Source organism: Schistocerca nitens, unplaced genomic scaffold (assembly GCF_023898315.1).
Source record: "Schistocerca nitens isolate TAMUIC-IGC-003100 unplaced genomic scaffold, iqSchNite1.1 HiC_scaffold_375, whole genome shotgun sequence".
Lineage (NCBI taxonomy): Eukaryota > Metazoa > Arthropoda > Insecta > Orthoptera > Acrididae > Schistocerca > Schistocerca nitens.
In genome coordinates this window covers 728,833-747,050 of record NW_026045909.1, presented here as the reverse complement: position 1 = coordinate 747,050, position 18,218 = coordinate 728,833, and the positions used below count along the sequence as shown (strand labels likewise).

Sequence of the window (18,218 nt, the reverse complement as noted above, 5' to 3'; positions counted from 1 at the left end):
TGCCTGCCGAGTGCTGCTACCTCGTGGATGAACTGAGAACTAGTCGAGTATTTCAGTAAGCTGCTTCCAGAAACGGCTTCAATCACTTTAACGTAACTGATTCAAGTAATCTGCCAGGGTCCAAGTAACCATGATTGACGGTATGTACTTACATCTACATCTACATTTATACTCCGCAAGCCACCCAACAGTGTGTGGCGGAGGGCACTTTACGTGCAACTGTCATTACCTCCCTTGCCTGTTCGAGTCACGTATGGTACGCGGGAAGAACGACTGCTGGAAAGCCTCCGTGCGCGCTCGAATCTCTATAATTTTACATTCGTGATCTCCTCGGGAGGTATAAGGAGGGAGAAGCAATATATTCGACACCTCATCCAGAAACGCACCCTCTCGAAACCTGGACAGCAAGCTACACCGCGATGCAGAGCGCCTCTCTTGCAGAGTCTGCCACTTGAGTTTGCTAAACATCTCCGTAAAGCCATCACGCTTACCAAATAACCCTGTGACGAAACGCCCCGCTCTTCTTTGGCACTTCTCTATCTCCTCCGTCAACCCGACCTGGTACGGATCCCACACTGATGAGCAATACTCAAGTATACATCGAACGGGTGTTTTGTAAGCCACCTCCTTTGTTGATGGACTACATTTTCTAAGGACTCTCCCAATGAATCTCAACCTGGTACCCGCCTTACCAACAATTAATTTTATATGATCGTTCCACTTCAAATCGTTCCGTCTGGTGTTGCAGCCAGCAGCGAAGTGGCGCCGCCGTCTTCCCCGGGCAGCCGAGCCTCGTGCCTGCGGACGCTGCGCCGCGTCGCCGACCAGCACCACAGGCAGAGGGCCAGGCCGCCGCCCGTCGCCGTCTCCCTCGTCATGCACGAGCGCGCGCGCTGCCTCAAGGTCAGGACCTGTCTCTGTACGCCACTCTAGAGCCACAGATAAAATATCGGTAGATCGATATTCTTTCCAAAACACATCGATGTAAGCTGGCTTTTATTTTCAGTGATATATCGATACTGAAATGGCAATAATGTCACGTAGAAGAAGGTGTAATTAAATGAACGATGAACACTATCACTTAACGAGGGTTTATTCAGCACCTGCACATACAGGAGCACAGACCGAACTGCCTCCAGCCAGAACAAATACGGTATACAAATGTGTTTGAGAAGTTTCAAGATTGATTCATTTCTGAGTAGGGGAGCGCGCGCGGACCGGTTCCGCCTGGTGGGCGAAGTAGTAGGGGGTCTCAGGGAACGAACTGACGCTGTGCAGGTGCCTCCAGAACCCTGGAGACTGCGCATCGCTTGCATCGTGAGTGCGTGTCATTGACCTTGGTCGAAAAGTGGGAGAGGCGGAAATGAATCAGCACTTGGAGCAGCGTTATGCGATTAAGTTTTGCGTGCGACTGAACCTGTTCTGTACCCCACTCCAGAGCTGTAGATAAAAGATCGATAGATCGATATTCTTTCCAAAAATATCGATGGCGTCTGGCTTTCTTCAGTGATATATCGATACTGAAATGGCGATAATGTCACGTAGAAGAAGGTGTAATTAGATGAACGATGAACACTGTCACTTAATGAGGGTTTATTCAGCACCTGCACATACAGGAGCACAGACCGAACTGCCTCTGGCCAGAACAAATACGGTATACAAGGTGCGATTCAGAAGTTTCAAAACTGATTCATTTCTGAGTAGAGAAGCACGCGCGTACTGGTTCCGCATAGTGGGCGAAGTAGTAGGGGGTCTCAGGGAACGAACTGACGCTGTGCAGGTGCCTCCAGAACCCTGGAGACTGCGCATCGCTTGCATCATGAGTGCGTGTCATTGACCTTGGTCGAAAAGTGGGAGAGGCGGAAATGAATCAGCACTTGGAGCAGCGTTATGCGATTAAGTTTTGCGTTCGACTGAACCTGCTCTGCACCGCACTCTAGAGCCGTAGATAAAAAATCGACAGATCGATATTCTTTCCAAAATATATCGATGGCGTCTGGCTTTTTTCAGTGATATATCGATACTGAAATGGCGATAATGTCACGTAGAAGAAGGCGTAATTAGATGAACAATGAACACTATCACTTAACGAGGGTTTATTCAGCACCTGCACATACAGGAGCACAGACCGAACTGCCTCTGGCCAGAACAAATATGGTATACAAGGTGCGATTCAGAAGTTACAAAACTGATTCATTTCTGAGTAGAGAAGCACGTGCGTACTGGTTCCGCATGGTGGGCGAAGTAGTAGGGGGTCTCAGGGAACGAACTGACGCTGTGCAGGTGCCTCCAGAACCCTGGAGACTGCGCATCGCTTGCATCGTGAGTGCGTGTCATTGACCTTGGTCGAAAAGTGGGAGAGGCGGAAATGAATCAGCACTTGGAGCAGCGTTATGCGATTAAGTTTTGCGTTCGACTGAACCTGCTCTGCACCGCACTCTAGAGCCGTAGATAAAAAATCGACAGATCGATATTCTTTCCAAAATATATCGATGGCGTCTGGCTTTTTTCAGTGATATATCGATACTGAAATGGCGATAATGTCACGTAGAAGAAGGTGTAATTAGATGAACAATGAACACTATCACTTAACGAGGGTTTATTCAGCACCTGCACATACAGGAGCACAGACCGAACTGCCTCTGGCCAGAACAAATACGGTATACAAGGTGCGATTCAGAAGTTTCAAAACTGATTCATTTCTGAGTAGAGAAGCACGCGCGTACTGGTTCCGCCTGGTGGGCGAAGTAGTAGGGGGTCTCAGGGAACGAACTGACGCTGTGCAGGTGCCTCCAGAACCCTGGAGACTGCGCATCGCTTGCATCGTGAGTGCGTGTCATTGACCTTGGTCGAAAAGTGGGAGAGGCGGAAATGAATCAGCACTTGGAGCAGCGTTATGCGATTAAGTTTTGCGTGCGACTGAACCTGTTCTGTACCCCACTCCAGAGCTGTAGATAAAAGATCGATAGATCGATATTCTTTCCAAAAATATCGATGGCGTCTGGCTTTCTTCAGTGATATATCGATACTGAAATGGCGATAATGTCACGTAGAAGAAGGTGTAATTAGATGAACGATGAACACTGTCACTTAATGAGGGTTTATTCAGCACCTGCACATACAGGAGCACAGACCGAACTGCCTCTGGCCAGAACAAATACGGTATACAAGGTGCGATTCAGAAGTTTCAAAACTGATTCATTTCTGAGTAGAGAAGCACGTGCGTACTGGTTCTGCCTGGTGGGCGAAGTAGTAGGGGGTCTCAGGGAACGAACTGACGCTGTGCAGGTGCCTCCAGAACCCTGGAGACTGCGCATCGCTTGCATCGTGAGTGCGTGTCATTGACCTTGGTCGAAAAGTGGGAGAGGCGGAAATGAATCAGCACTTGGAGCAGCGTTATGCGATTAAGTTTTGCGTTCGACTGAACCTGCTCTGTACCGCACTCTAGAGCCGTAGATAAAAAATCGATAGATCGATATTCTTTACAAAATATATCGATGGAGTCTGGCGTTTTTCAGTGATATATCGATACTGAAATGGCGATAATGTCACGTAGAAGAAGGTGTAATTAGATGAACAATGAACACTATCACTTAATGAGGGTATATTCAGCACCTGCACATACAGGAGCACGGGCCGAACTGCCTCCAGCCAGAACAAATACGGTATACAAGGAGTGTTTCAGAAGTTTCAAGACTGATTCATTTCTGAGTAGGGGAGCGCGCGCAGACCGGTTCCGCCTGGTGGGCGAAGTAGTAGGGGGTCTCAGGGAACGAACTGACGCTGCGGTAGTTGCCTCCAGAACCCTGGAGTGTGCGCATCGCTTGCAGCTTGAGTGACCTCGGTCGATAAGTGGGAGAGGCGGAAATGGAGCAGCACTTGGAGCAGCATTATGCGATTAAGTTTTACGTGCGACTAAACAAAACCGCCACAGAGACTCTCGGTATGATTCAAGAGCCCTTTAAGGAAGAAGCCATGTCCTGTGGAATGGTTTTCATGTGGCACAAATGTTCAAAGATGGCCGCGGGAATGTTGAAGACGACGGCCACTTTGGGATGCCATCATCAAGCCAAACGGATCAACATGTGGAGAGAGTGCGGGAACTTCTAAACAATGACCGTCATCTTAGTGTGAGTAGGATCGTAGATCGCGTCCGCTCGGCGATAAAGGGCGATTGGATTTTCCACTACGACAACGTGCCCGCTCACACGTCGCGCCGCCGCCGTAGTTTTGGTCATGTTAAACGTGACAACACTGCCGCAGCCGTCCTACATCCCCGACTTGGCTCCAAGTGACTTTTTCCTCTTCCCCCGAATCAAGACAGGACTGAAAGGGAAGCGATTCGACTCCATCCAGCAGGCTTCGACGAGAGCCGCTGACAGCATGACGCCCGAGGCCTTCCAGAAGGGCTACGAACAGTGGAATACGCGGTAGCAGCACTGTGTTGATGGTGAAGGAATATATTTTGAAGAATTTTATCCTCTGTACTTAAATGTCCAATAAATTTCTAGTTCTGAGTTAAATGGGCAACAGCCTTGCCGCAGTGGATACCCCAGTTCCCATCAGATCACCGAAGTTAAGCGGTGTCGGGCGTGGCCGGCACTTGGATGGGTGACCATCTGGGCCGCCATGTGCTGTTGCCATTTTTCGTGGTGCATTCAGCCTCGTGATGCCAATTGAGGAGCTACTCGACCGAATAGTAGCGGCTACGGCCAAAGAAAACGATCGTAACGACCGGGTGAGCGGTGTACTGACCACACGCCCTTCCTATCCGCATCCTCAGCTGAGGATGACACGGCTGTTGGATGGTCCCGATGGGTCACTTGTGGCCTGAAGACTGAGTGCTTTCTGAGCCAAGTCTTGAAACTTTTGAATCACACACTGTATATAGATTCCAGCACAATGATTCTTGATATTTGTGGATACTTCTAGAATGTTCTCGAACTGAATGTAGAAATTAAAATTTTACAGATGACCCTCCATGCAACAGTCTAGTATCACAACCACTACACCACAGTGACTGTGCTACTGAGCTTCTTTTGCGACATTATTGATAGCCGATATTTTTATTTTGTATTATATTTTTTCCGTCACTTTCGGAAAATATTTGCAGTTATTCTTTTTAAATAGAATATAATTTTTCCTTCACTGTGTGAAGGAGTCTTACTACTTTTTGAGATTTCATCACATCCAGCCTTTCTCTTTGACTTTGTGAAACAAGTATAGGTGGCACAAAAAGTGCGATTACACTGAGGGGTGGCGGTGTGATTGGAATAACAAGATTTCCAGTGTGGAGATATATAACAACAGTGTGCTATTTCTTCACATCGGCATTATCGAAAAACAGTTGCTGAAAGTGACGAACAAAACTCTAAATGACAAGTCTTTGCGGTGGGCGGCGACGTGTGAGGGGAAATGCTGACGCGGTCGGCGCTCGGCTCTACCAACAGAAAATGCAACGCTTAACCTCATCACACAAATTTGACACTATGACTGCTAGTTCGTTGGTACTTGCAAAAATCAAGAAAAGTGGAAGTCGACGTGAAGTATTCCGGACAAATCCGATATGTGACGATACCGAACAACGCACCCATCGGACACGTTTTATTGTGCAACTCATATGCAGGTACCATTGTTAGCAAATTGATTATCGTCAAGCGCGAACGAGCATCGTTTTCCTTTCAATTCTTGCTCTATGGGCGATAATCAGGCTGCTAGCTTGTTGATGTACAGAATATCTGATAATAAAACAATATTTAAATGTAAATCTGTATAATCGCCATTATATTTACAATGTGTAGCCGATATTATTATAATCTGGTACGTCGACATTCTTTCCGTCGGTATATCGATAAATCGAAATATTTTTAAAAATATCAATACTTCTAGTCGACTCCACAAAGAGCAAGTGGCATCCTCATTTAAGAGGATTGTGAAGTAAAATAAGAGGGCGACAGCTACAAGTCACTGCAGAACTGTATGTCACATCAGCTACCCCATGCCAGCGCCAAAACAACACGAAGGCAGTTGCAGAAAAACGGAATTCCAAAGCGAGCTGGAATCGCCAGGAGCACCGTCTATTCTGCGTTGCATGGCCCAGCAGCCTCTTTCTCAATAATATCTATATTTCTTGCAGAGTCGTTATTTGGGCGAGATAAAAGAAACATTTTAACTCTCAGGATTACTACAAGGCAGAGAGATATGTCCCCCAGAACTTTCTTTCTCTGGCTATGCTGTGGCAGTAATGTAGGGCTAAGAGACAAAGAGTCGTACTCCCCACAGTACTCAATTTGCTCTAGGACCGACAGGTACTCCTTTTGGCCACAAAGCCATTATTATTTGTTGAACATTTTAAGGACAGGTTTGGGGAAGTAACAGGGATTCCTAATATGAAAAGTGGTTCACTTCTGATTAAAACGGCATCCTCTGCTCAGTTGTGGGCGCTGCTCGCCTGTGACAAGCTGGTTGGCATTCCTGTAATTGTCATCCCCCCACAGTGTATCATCGTGACCTCCTCCTCATGGGCCAATATGAAGCAATGGAGTGTACATTTCTTAGATCGTGTCCAGTGGGCACAAAAGGACAATAGGGTTGATACTGCAATCTTCATCTTGCCCTTTGAAGGTGACTAGTTCCCTGAAAATTCAAGGTCATGATGCACCAGTCGGATGTGAAACCCTGTGTTCCTTATCTGATGCAAGTAAATGAGAGTCGGGCACATGTGTTGGCACTGCAATGCCAGCCCTGGTTGTAGGTATTGCGTACATCAGTTGCACACTAGCACTCTTTGTGCTCTTCCCCACACCTATGTCAACTGAGGGGAACAAAATTCTCCATATTCAATGAACTGCACAATCCACGAACACGAATCTGTTGATCGACTCACGTATCAGAACGTCAAGAATAAATGTGATTGTTTCTATCCCGTATGTATGACGATGTCGTTTGCTACACGTACAGCAAGGTCAGCCTCTCTAGCGACAGTATCCCCATCCTTCATGCCTTACATATTAGGCCCTTAGGGTTGCTCGACTAGCACTGCACGCCTGGTGGTTGGCACCCTCCTCTTGCTGTTTCCCCCACACCCACTTTGGGAGCATTGACTCCCCCCCCCCCACCTGGGACATCGATCCCCAATCCCCAGCTTGAGAAGCAACACCCTACTCTGGCATCTCTCACCAGGAAGAGTCCCAATGGACACTTCCCTCCCAGGATTCTGCTGATCTGCAACTGGATATCAGCCAATGGCATAGGGCTTTGCATTCCTTCTCTGTCCCTGAAACTATGCTAGATAAGCCCCCGCAAACGTCAAAATCATCCTGGGAGAAGAAGTACAAAAAGAAGACCTCCATGATGAAGGACGTTCCAATGGTCCCCAGCCACCAGACCCCCTCATGTTCTGAGGCGGCTTTCCTGGTGGTCCCTGTAGCATGTGAGCGATTTCGCCTGATTTCATGCATCCCACACAACGTAACTGTCTTCATGACAATTATTGGCTGCACACTGCAAGGCCAATGAGGACGCTCCTGCAGCGTTTTCGATGGGAAGTGTTTGATCACCCACCATGCAGTCCCGTCTTGGCTCCTTCGGATTTTCGTCTTTGCACACACCAGCCGCTGGTTACGAAGGCAACATTTTGGCAGAGACAGAAAGCTGTAGTTCAGGGTAGAGAGTTGGTAGAAAGCATGGGCGGCTGTCTTCTATGATCAGGGTATTGGGAAGTTGGTACAAGGCTGTTTCAGATGTTTCAGTCGGAGCGGTGGCTATGTAATCAAATAGCTGGAAAGTGTAGCTAACTGTTGCAAATAAATTTTTTTTTTATTTCCACCGTGGTTTCCATTTCGCGACCGATGGGACTTTACTTTCCAAAAGCCCCCGTACATTTTACAGACCATCTTGAATATTTCTTTGTTCACTGATTTCACAAATACTGTAGAAATTTTACCATACCTATTCCACTGCCTTACTTAGGTGCACATCTCCAGTTTCATGTCAGACTCTACCTCTAACACTGGATCCGCTACGTCTTCCAGATCGATTCTCATTTCTTCTGTCACGTTATCAGAAGCTTCCTCCGACTAGTAGAGGCCATCAGTGTACTTTCTCCAACTATCCACTCTCTCAGCACCGTTTAAAGGTGGAACTCTTCTTGCAATATGCATGTTGATGCCCTTCTTTCAGTTTCAACGGAGTATGTTTTGACTTTTCTTTATGTCGAATATGTCTTTCTAAGAAATATTTCTTTATACTATCGACAGGTTCATAAAGTCTGTAAGGGAGTCCCAACGAAGAGAGAGTTATTCAGACTGAAAACGGCCAGAGACCAGTCTACAGGACAGCTGCTTTGGAGGTTGCCTGGTCTGTCTCTAATAAGAGCAACTCACCTTTATTTCCATTGCCCGCTACTTTCATTAGTCTTAAAGACAGATCAGTCAAACACAAAGATATACGAGTATAATTTTATTTTAATAATGTCACTTTATGCAATTTTTCTCAAGTGCAAAAGTGAGTTCGCCGAAATAAGACAGTTACTTTAATATCCATACCTTATGACTGGGCCGCCAGTAGCGAATACTTCACTTAAACATATGATTAATTACGTTTTTTTTATTACTCTGAATGAGACTAACACTTTTAACACAATATACCTCCTGTGTGTGTGTGTGTGTGTGTGTGTGTGTGTGTGTGTGTGTGTTTCAGAGAGAGAGAGAAATTTATTTTCCTTTCGAACGGTTCTAGGCGCTTCGGTCTGGAACCGCGCTGCTGCTACAGTCGCAGGTTCGAATCCTGCCTCGAGCATGGATGTGTGTGATGTCCTTAGTTAGTTCGGTTTAAGTAATTCTAAGTCTAGAGGACTGATGACCTCAGATGTTAAGTCCCATAGTGCTCAGAGCCATTTTTTCTCTTTTATGTCGTTAATTTTAGTGATAATGGTGGGGAAAAATTCAAAAAAATACTTATCACTGACCTCCAGAGCCGAAGGAGAAGTCTGCATTCTTGGCTGAGGCTTTTCGAGTTGCTATGGATACGTCAAGCAGAAATTGGCCATTCGGATGATACTGATAGAATATTCTTAGGCCGTTTAGTCTATCATATTTCTAGAACAAAACGCGACTTCTCATAAACTAATTACTAAAATTGATTGGAAATCAAGTGTTGAGAGCGATAATATTAAAATTTTAGTAGCAATCTGTTCAGCTGCTCGCAGAAAAATCTTAAACTCACTGCTCTCCAAGAAAGCAATCATTCTCACGTAATATCAAGAAGTGAGAGTAGGTCAAAATACGAAGTAGCAAGTAGGGATATCTTTAACATGTGAATCGTAGGATCCTTCCCAAGAGAAAGAAGAGTGTTCATAGTGACAAGCAGATAAATTTGGTCTAGAGAGACCAAAAACGAATCTGACTGCAAACTACTGTGGACAAGAGTAAGCGACGCTGGTCAGCTTACTGTAGTCTAATACTTCGACTTTTTATCAGCCACCAGGTTGAGATATGCAGGTCGCAGACTCAAGGGCAGAGTAAGGCTGAGTGCATACGTATGCGTTGATCGTAAAGTATCCGTAGAGAATGATTTTAATTCACTTCATAGTGAATGGTAATACTACACTTGCAGTAATGACAAACATCGTTACGAAGTTAATACGAAAGTTTTATCAAATGACTGCATCAGAAATTGGTGCAACAGTACATACGCGAAGAAACTCTTAACATATCCGCATCCTTACGACTTACAGGCGCGCAGATAGCTCTGACAAGTTTACAGTGCCTGTGAACCCAGGTCCTCCCACGTAAGGAGATCCCAGACACAGTAACGTTTAGACGTCAGAATAATAGCTGTTATACATGACCTAAAATATGTCAATGAGGAAGTGGTAGCCCCTACTTTACATCAAACAAACGAACTATTATCAGTTCTAAATATTTTTGCTGTAATAATCACTATACACAGTGTGTTAAGATTTAACATGTGCACGGCGTTGTACACACCTAGTTCTCGTTTCAGTACTTTATACACTGTTCGTGATCATTCCCGACCGAAATAAAACCGGTCGTCACGTTTGCATATGACTACCGCGAGCGCAAATTCAGTCAGGAAAACAGTTCCTACACCTCATCCGCAATTGTAATTATGTTTACCGCGACATCTGCGGCTTCAAACACTCGGCTGTTCATTAACAAGACAAATATTTAACACAGTTTTTTGGAGCCTTCTTGGCTCTCGCGGTGCTTTTGGATGTAAAAACAGTTTCACTCAAACGGCAACAATAATTATGTCTAGCCATTGTCAGTACTAGTTGAGACACAGTCCATTTACTAATACTCCAACCGTGCGAGCTTTCCCTTCATAATGACCACTTCAACTTTCGTTACGCAGTGCGACGGTAATCCGAATCGTCAGTTGTCAGTGCCACGATTCACTGTGTCGCCAATTTTTTTCATCTCAGATCACACACACACACACACACACACACACACACACACACACACTAATTCTCCCTCACTGTGTCACTCTCGATATCGGTCCCTGTGCTTTCATGCCTACGATTTACATAGCAGTTCTTCACATCACAGTTAACACTCCAAATGCAGATTAAAAAAACAAAAGATTTTAAAGCCTTTAAACATTCAAGCAATAATAAGAAAGCAATTTTATCCATTACAGAAAAAGAAATAAACTGCACTTACGTTTTAACATTATTACCAAACACAGCTATGCTACATAATCAAAGATGTAAAGACCCAGTCTGTCAAGTGAAGGAAACGACAGAAAAGAGAGAAAAAATTTAACTATCACTAATGCCTATAGCTTCACAACCTTTAGTGTTACATACTTCAGCGTGTTTAATACATTGCTGGCAACACCACATATCTATCGTAGTAAGTTACGCACAAAAATCTAACCTCTGTAAGTGGCATATGAATACCGATTAAAACTTCGCGTGCAGGAAAAATTCCAATACCGTTACCAGTTACCAGAACGACATACTACTGTTCTTATTTGTTTTATCAGCTGTCCACCAATTCTCCACTAAACTGAACAGCAGTAAACCTACATGAGAAACGAACTTTACAGTATCTCGAGCAAATCGAGAGCAAATGGTGGGCGAATGGGAAATTCCGTTGGGTAAAATAGCACAGGGCGGCCATCCCCCGCCGCTGCCTATTTTCGATATTATTCTTAAATATTTACTTATATTAAGTTCCCATTTTCTCATGTCAGTCTGCCATGTCACGAACTGAAGCCTCTATTTCTTTCTTATAAACTTTAATTGAAATTGTTAGTTTTCACGATTTGCTGGGACAGTATTTCATGCACATTACGGGTCCTTGCCGCTCATCTATGCCCGGTGGTGCCTATATTATCGTTTTCTGGGGGGCGAGCCTTCTTAGTGTATTATAGTTTCGCAAAAATGATAGAAAATGAAAACTTTTCAGCAGATGCAGGACTGTAACTAGATTTTATGCTCAATCCTTTCATGTCAGTATCTAAATTTTAAATAGAATCATAAGACTTTCTCAGTTTTTGTCAAAAACATAGCGATATATTCTTGAACTACGTAAAAAAAGTTACATAACTGAGTTTTTGTTTTAGTGTTACCTGTCATATGTAATATACCAGCACTGTGTAGGAATTGTTGTTATACTTCTGTAGTACTGCAGTAAACTGCATTACAAGGGATTTAATATTTTTATGGATTTAATATTTTAAGGAAGTACAACTTGCTATAAGGTTATAGTTACATAGTTTTTACAGAATCTGTTCAACAAAGTCTGTTAAAAATACTTCAGTGAAGTCATACACATTTCATTGTGTCTGAACTAGTTCATTATATTAGTCATTATATTCACACTGCATTTTTTCAGTACTTTGGTAACGCTAAGGTATCATTTGGTTAACTACAGCGTGAGTCGAAATTGGGCTGTCGATCATTTCTTTTACGTTTATAATTTACCGGTATGTGATTATTTGGGTACACCAGTTGTAACCAAACTGTTATCGCATGTAATTGTGTTTTTTTACCGTATGGCACCTTGTTTCTCTAAACCGCGACAAGTAAGGAAAATTTGGACGGCGGTGCTGTCTGTTTCCTTATACAAAATGTTCACTCACTCTCGGTGATCTTTTCCTGTAGCCTACGCCTTCCTTGAAGAAAACGAGTAGGTTTTCTCAGCTAGAGAAGGTGTAGCGGGGAATTAGCCAGACTAAACATACCGAAGGGAACATAAATTGTTTTCTAGCACCATGTTTGAGTAGCTACTAAATGAGAGAAATGCATCAAATGAAAATTCGATATATTGTCACTCCTAGGAAACAATTTTACTACAAAGTCACAACTAATTTGGAGTTTGTGGTGTCACCGCCAGCCACCACACTTGCTAGGTGGTAGCCTTTAAATCGGCCGCGGTCCGTTAGTATACGTCGGACCCGCGTGTCGCCATTATCAGTGATTGCAGACCGAGCGCCGCCACACGGCAGGTCTAGAGAGACTTCCCGGCACTCGCCCCAGTTGTACAACCGACTTTGCTAGCGATGGTTCACTGACAAAATACGCTCTCAGTTGCCGAGACGATAGTTAGCTTAGCCTTCAGCTACGTCATTTGCTACGACCTAGCAAGACGCCATTACTAGTTACTATTGTACCGTCAAGAGCGATGTTCACCATTTATGGATTAAAGTTAAGTATTCCACCAGCTACATCCTTTTTTTCTAAAGTCTAATTTCCGTGTCCTGTTCCAGACCTCACGCCCGCCTGCGTGAGCTAAAACGCGTGCCTTTCGGCTTCCTCTCATAACCGGTGTTGGCTGTCCTGCCAACCCACAACAGAGTTAACATCGCAGCATCGACACGTATCACAATTACTTTCAATAGGCAGCTTGTGGTATACACCCTAACTTGTTACAGGGAAATTTACACTCAGATTGTCTATGAATAAAATGCTCGCTCAGTATTTCACAAACTGCTCACGTCGAACTATCACTTCTAGGTCACAATCTGAGCATTTCTCCACGTCAATTTACGACATTCAGAAAAAAATCACATTTCACGCAGAAAGTCAGAGACTTGCTCATACTCCTTTATGTTCGTCCATTTTTCCTATGGTACTCCGCGATCTTTTTATTACCACGATTGCTCAGAATTAAGACATCTTTTCTGAGATCAATGTTAGCACGTTTGGAGTAGTCTCAGTAACTACTGTAGCAATTTTGATGTGGTTTTCGCCAATATACTACCTGATAAGAAAGTGCAGCACCTAGAAGACATGGACGCATGTCAATGTAAATTCATAAATACACACCCAGTTGGGATGTATGTGAATAATTAGAGTTTCAGTACTCTGCGACTTTTCAACCACCAGAATGAATCAGTGTTGTTCAACTTAACTGCTGTTACCAGCGCAGGTAGGGTATATGAAGCGTGGAGAGCTTCAGATGTTGAGTGATTACTCTGAAGGACATGAAGGTGCCGTGTATTCATATGAGGCAGCGTTATCAGCATATGACAGATCTGATTTGGTCCCCATTTGGTCGGCTCGTCGAATCGTGCAATATCCAGATTTCTGGGGCATTCACATGTCACAGTTTCATGATGTTGGGCTGCATTGGTGAACGTGAAGGTATGCATGCTCGTCATTAAAGTTCCAGTCGACCACGTCTGACCACGCTAACCAAGCGTATCATAATCCCTTCACGTCTGCACCTTTCATCCGAAAACAAGGAATGGGCTCTCTAGAACATTCTGGACGTCCTGCATCGAGATTAGCAGCAACATAATTGTCCCATGTCTAGGATGCCATTAAAGCCACAACATAAACGGCTGCATTTGGAGTGGTGCCGTGACTGAGAAACATTGATTGCTGATAAATGGCGCTGCATTGTGTACAACTATGAATCGCGGTTCTGCACCACCCCAAAGGCCATCGTTGTTGAGTATGGAGGCGGCATGGGGAGAGGTCCCATTCCTCCAATGTTTTGGAGAGGCAGTGCCGGTTTACTCATAACATCATTGGCGGAGGCATTGGATATGACTTCCGCCACCGCTGGTAGTGACTGAGGTTACTCTGACAGCACAAGTACATTATGGACATCCTGCATCCTCATGTGTTACCTCTCGTGCAACACTACTGTGGGGCCATTTTTCAACAGAACAATGCTCGTCCACACATACCACGTGTGTCTATGAATTACCTGCTTGATGCTGAGGACTCCCGTGGCCAGCAAGATCATTTGATCTGTCCCCAACGGAACAAATAGAACATACGAGTAAATGGGACCAGCTTGGACCACAACTCTGTCCCGGTGCCATTACTGCCAGCGTCCAGGATATCAAAACCACTTACAACAGTCGTGCACTAGCTTGCCTCAGGACAGGATGCAATGGCTTTGTGGCACCATTTCCAATCGAATCAATGCACACATCCAGGCCAAAGAGGATGTAGTGTCATACTGATGAGAGGGCTCATACTGGCAAGTTCTTTCAAATTTCACTCGCTATTGTAAACACTGTAATAACATCATGCCTTCTCAAACCATGAACTTTCATTTTCTTTCCTCCTCCGCTTCTGGGCGCTTCCCTTCCTTCATGCAGTGTAGACAGATAGATTTACAAGATAGATTTGTGTATATAATCCATAAATACATCGTGCAGCTTAGCTGAACTGTGATGGATTCAAGTCTTATGCCACTGTGAAAATGATACCATTCCAATCTAACAGCGAATGGCAGATCTTCTTGGAATCGTGGTAGATCACGCAGTGCTCCATACCAGTTTTAGAGGGTTCTCTGTTCAATGTTGTGTGGCAGGGGGTGCTTCTTACTAGTTTTGGGTGGCATAGAGTGCTTTGTACCGATGCTGTGTGGCAGAGGGTGCTTCGTACTGATGTTTCGTGGCAGAGGGTGCTTCGCACCAATTCTGTGTGGCAGAGGGTCATCCTCGTTATGTAGTGTGGTAGAGGGTGCTTTGTACCAACGTTACGTGGCAGAGGGTGCCTTGTACCGATGTTTTGCGGCAGAGGGTGCGTCATACCAGTACAATGTAGTAGAGGGTGCTTCATAGCAATGTTATATTACACTTGCAGACGATGCTTCGTACCAATGCTGCGTGCCTGTAGGACTTTATTAGTAATTTTAAGTATCAGAGTGTACTTCATAATCATATTTCATGGCTGAGGATGCGTCGTATCAGTGCTGTATGGCTAAGGTTACTGTGTACTGTTGTTGGGTGGCAGAAGGTGTTCTATACCAACAATGCATGCCAGAGAGTGCTTCGCACCATTACTGCGTGGCAGAGGGTGCTTTGTACCAAGGTTGAGTGGCAGAGGGTGCTTCATACAGATGTTGTGCAGCAGAGCGATGCTACTTTGGGAAATACGAGAAAAGATCACACAGAAAATGTAGCTCGCCCTATACTGGCGCTGGATTTGGGCAGCCGGAAAGTGACCACAGCCTGTGCCGAACTCTGTTGCGGGCAGACAGACCGCATCATTCTGACACTGCAGTCGGGCGGATTGAACAGCACGGTGGCATGCAGCTCCTCTCATTGTCATGAGTTACACTCCAAATGCCAATTAAATACGGAACAGATAACATTCATGCCTCATGATAATTTTCCTGTCATGCAAAGTTTAAATTGTTTTTTGTATGAAAGATATGATAATCAGTTACCTAATGTTGCCCTCTGAATTTTTGTCATAAATCTACGGAGTGGTCCATCAATAAAATTACCACTACGCTTGACAAGTTGTCCAACCTTAGATATTTAGTGCTACGTATGTGAGGCAAGGGTAAGTTGTAATATAACTGGAACGCATCACATAAGCGATATGCAATGGAGAGACACCTGAAATCAGTAACACTGAATGCATATGGAACAATTGTGGGAAAGTGTGACGCATCTGCATTGGAAACCGCGTACAGCATGTGATTCTTCCACTTGAAGTAATTCCTGGCGGCCGCCCACAGTGGCCGAGCGATTCTAGGTGCTTCAGTCCGGAACCGCACGACTACTATGGTCGCAGGTTCGAATCCTGCCTCGGGCATGGATGTGTGTCATGTCCTTAGGTTAGTTAGGTTTAAGTAGTTCTACGTTCTAGGGGACTGATGCCCTCAGATGTTAAGTCCCATAGTGCTCACAGCCATTGGAACCATTTTTTTAATTCATGGCGAAATAGTTCATGAGTGAACAGCCAGATGACAGAGTCCAGTGGGCACAATTAGACAGAGATGACCAGCCTTTTGAGGCAAGGCATGTCTTGGTGTCGACATACTTTCTTTTTGACAGTGACTACTACGAGTAAAAGTAAGGATTAGTCATGGGCAGTCCATTTTTACCAGTTACTGCCAACATGTATATGGAACATTTCGAGACGGAAGCTCTGGAATAAGCCCAGTGGTAACCTACCTGTTTTTTCCGTTATGTAGATACAAAAATGGTTCAAATGGCTCTAAGCACTATGAGACTTAACTTCTGAGGTCATCAGTCCCCTAGACTTAGAACTACGTAAACCTAACCTAAGGGCATCACACACATCCATGCCCGAGGAACGATTCGAACCCGCGACCGTAGCAGCCGCGTGGTTCCAGACTGAAGCGCCTAGAACCGGTCGGCCACCGCGGCCGGCTATGCAGATACACATTCGTCAGATGGCCACATGGAAAAGACAGCTTGAATCACTTCCTTATACGAGTACATCTCAGTTTCAGACCCCAGAAAATCATTTTTACAATGTAAGTCGGAGTGGATGAACTACTCCCCTTCCTAGATGTCGTGGTCGAATGAAGAGCAGACGGCATGTTGGGCACGACATGTACCTGACGAAGATGCACACCAACCTATAGCTACATGTGAACAGCTGCCACAATCACGCGAAGAGAAACGGGGTGCTTAAAACGTTGAACTCGAACATCTGAGGACTGTGTTCTGGTGTCCCGGATGAATGATTACATGGTGTCGCAAATTCGAATAGCCCTACGTCCCACACCCACAGTACAATTGGTGGAAACCGATTGCGTTTATTCCAGTTTGTGACGCATTATCGAGAAAGATAGGACGAGTTCTTCGGAAACACTAAGTTAAAGCAGTCTTCCACCCAGCTGCTAAGACTGGGGACTGCTTGAAAGTGTCAAAGACGACTTCAGATAATAGAAATTTGCTATCAGGTACTCTGCCAATATGAGAAGATATATCTGGGTCAGACACTATCTGGTGTCGAAGATCGTCACCGAGAACACCAATAGCACACGAGACTGTAGCAGCCTAGTAAGTCGTCAGTTGCAGAACATTGCCTGTCGGAATTATACGTATTAGATTACGACCAGACGCCTGATATCTAGGTCTGTGGCATTAAAGAATCTATTGATAACTGCTGCTAAATCGTAATAGTGGCTGCATTCTTAGTAAGAGCTAGGATCCCGCACTTATTCTGATTAAGATGAGGAAGGAGATATCAGAGAAAAGAACTGAACTTCAAGGACAGGGCGAGAGACAGAAAAGGTGCCGTCAAAATTTATCCCTGGGCGCAAACCGAGGATGGAGAAACGGGTCGGTGGGATGGAGAGGGGGGGGGGGGGGTGGAGGGGAGGAATTCTTGGAGCGAACGGCGGACAGAAAAGAAGGTCGCTGGGACGTAGGGGGGGGGGGGGGGTAAAGTACGCTGCCGGAAAAAAATTAGTACTCCCTTTTAGAGGGTTCCAATTCACTCAAGATTTATAGTTCCAACAGTGCATGGGGAGCACATGAAATGATTACATTTACAGATGAATAGCACAAGCGGTACTGAGGTACTAGACACCAAACCATGTTGAAACACACATATTAGTATGTTGTTTAGCCTCCACGGGTGGCAATGCACTCGCTGACTCTGGCATACAGTCGATCGTACAGTTGGCGAATACTGTCCTGGGATAAATTATGCGCCGGCCGCTGTGGCCGTGCGGTTCTAGGCGCTTCAGTCTGGAACCGCCCGACCGCTAAGGTCGCAGGTTCGAATCCTGCCTCGGGCATGGATGTGTGTGATGTCCTTAGGTTAGTTAGGTTTAAGTAGTTCTAAGTTCTAGGGGACTGATGACCACAGATGTTAAGTCCCATAGTGCTCAGAGCCATTTGAACCATTTGATTAATTTTGCCCCGCCTGCGCGTATTTCTGTAAGAGTTGTTGGTTTCCGAGTCGCTTCTCGTCCCATCATATCCCACACATGCTACATCAGAACAAGTGCGCA

At 45.0% G+C, this 18,218-nt stretch overlaps 1 protein-coding gene and 1 pseudogene across 1 annotated transcript in view; both read left to right on the top strand.

Annotated features, from left to right (window-relative positions):
- Positions 1–130: 130 nt before the first annotated feature.
- Positions 131–18,218, top strand: part of LOC126229569 (cholecystokinin receptor type A-like) — a 148,769-nt gene continuing 130,681 nt past the window's right edge. The window contains exons 1-2 of the mRNA XM_049942337.1: positions 131–140; positions 749–903. Of these exons, the coding sequence (XP_049798294.1) occupies positions 131–140; positions 749–903 (165 nt within the window). The remainder of the gene's footprint in view (positions 141–748; positions 904–18,218) is intronic.
- On the top strand, positions 4,526–4,643 carry LOC126229584 (5S ribosomal RNA; annotated as a pseudogene).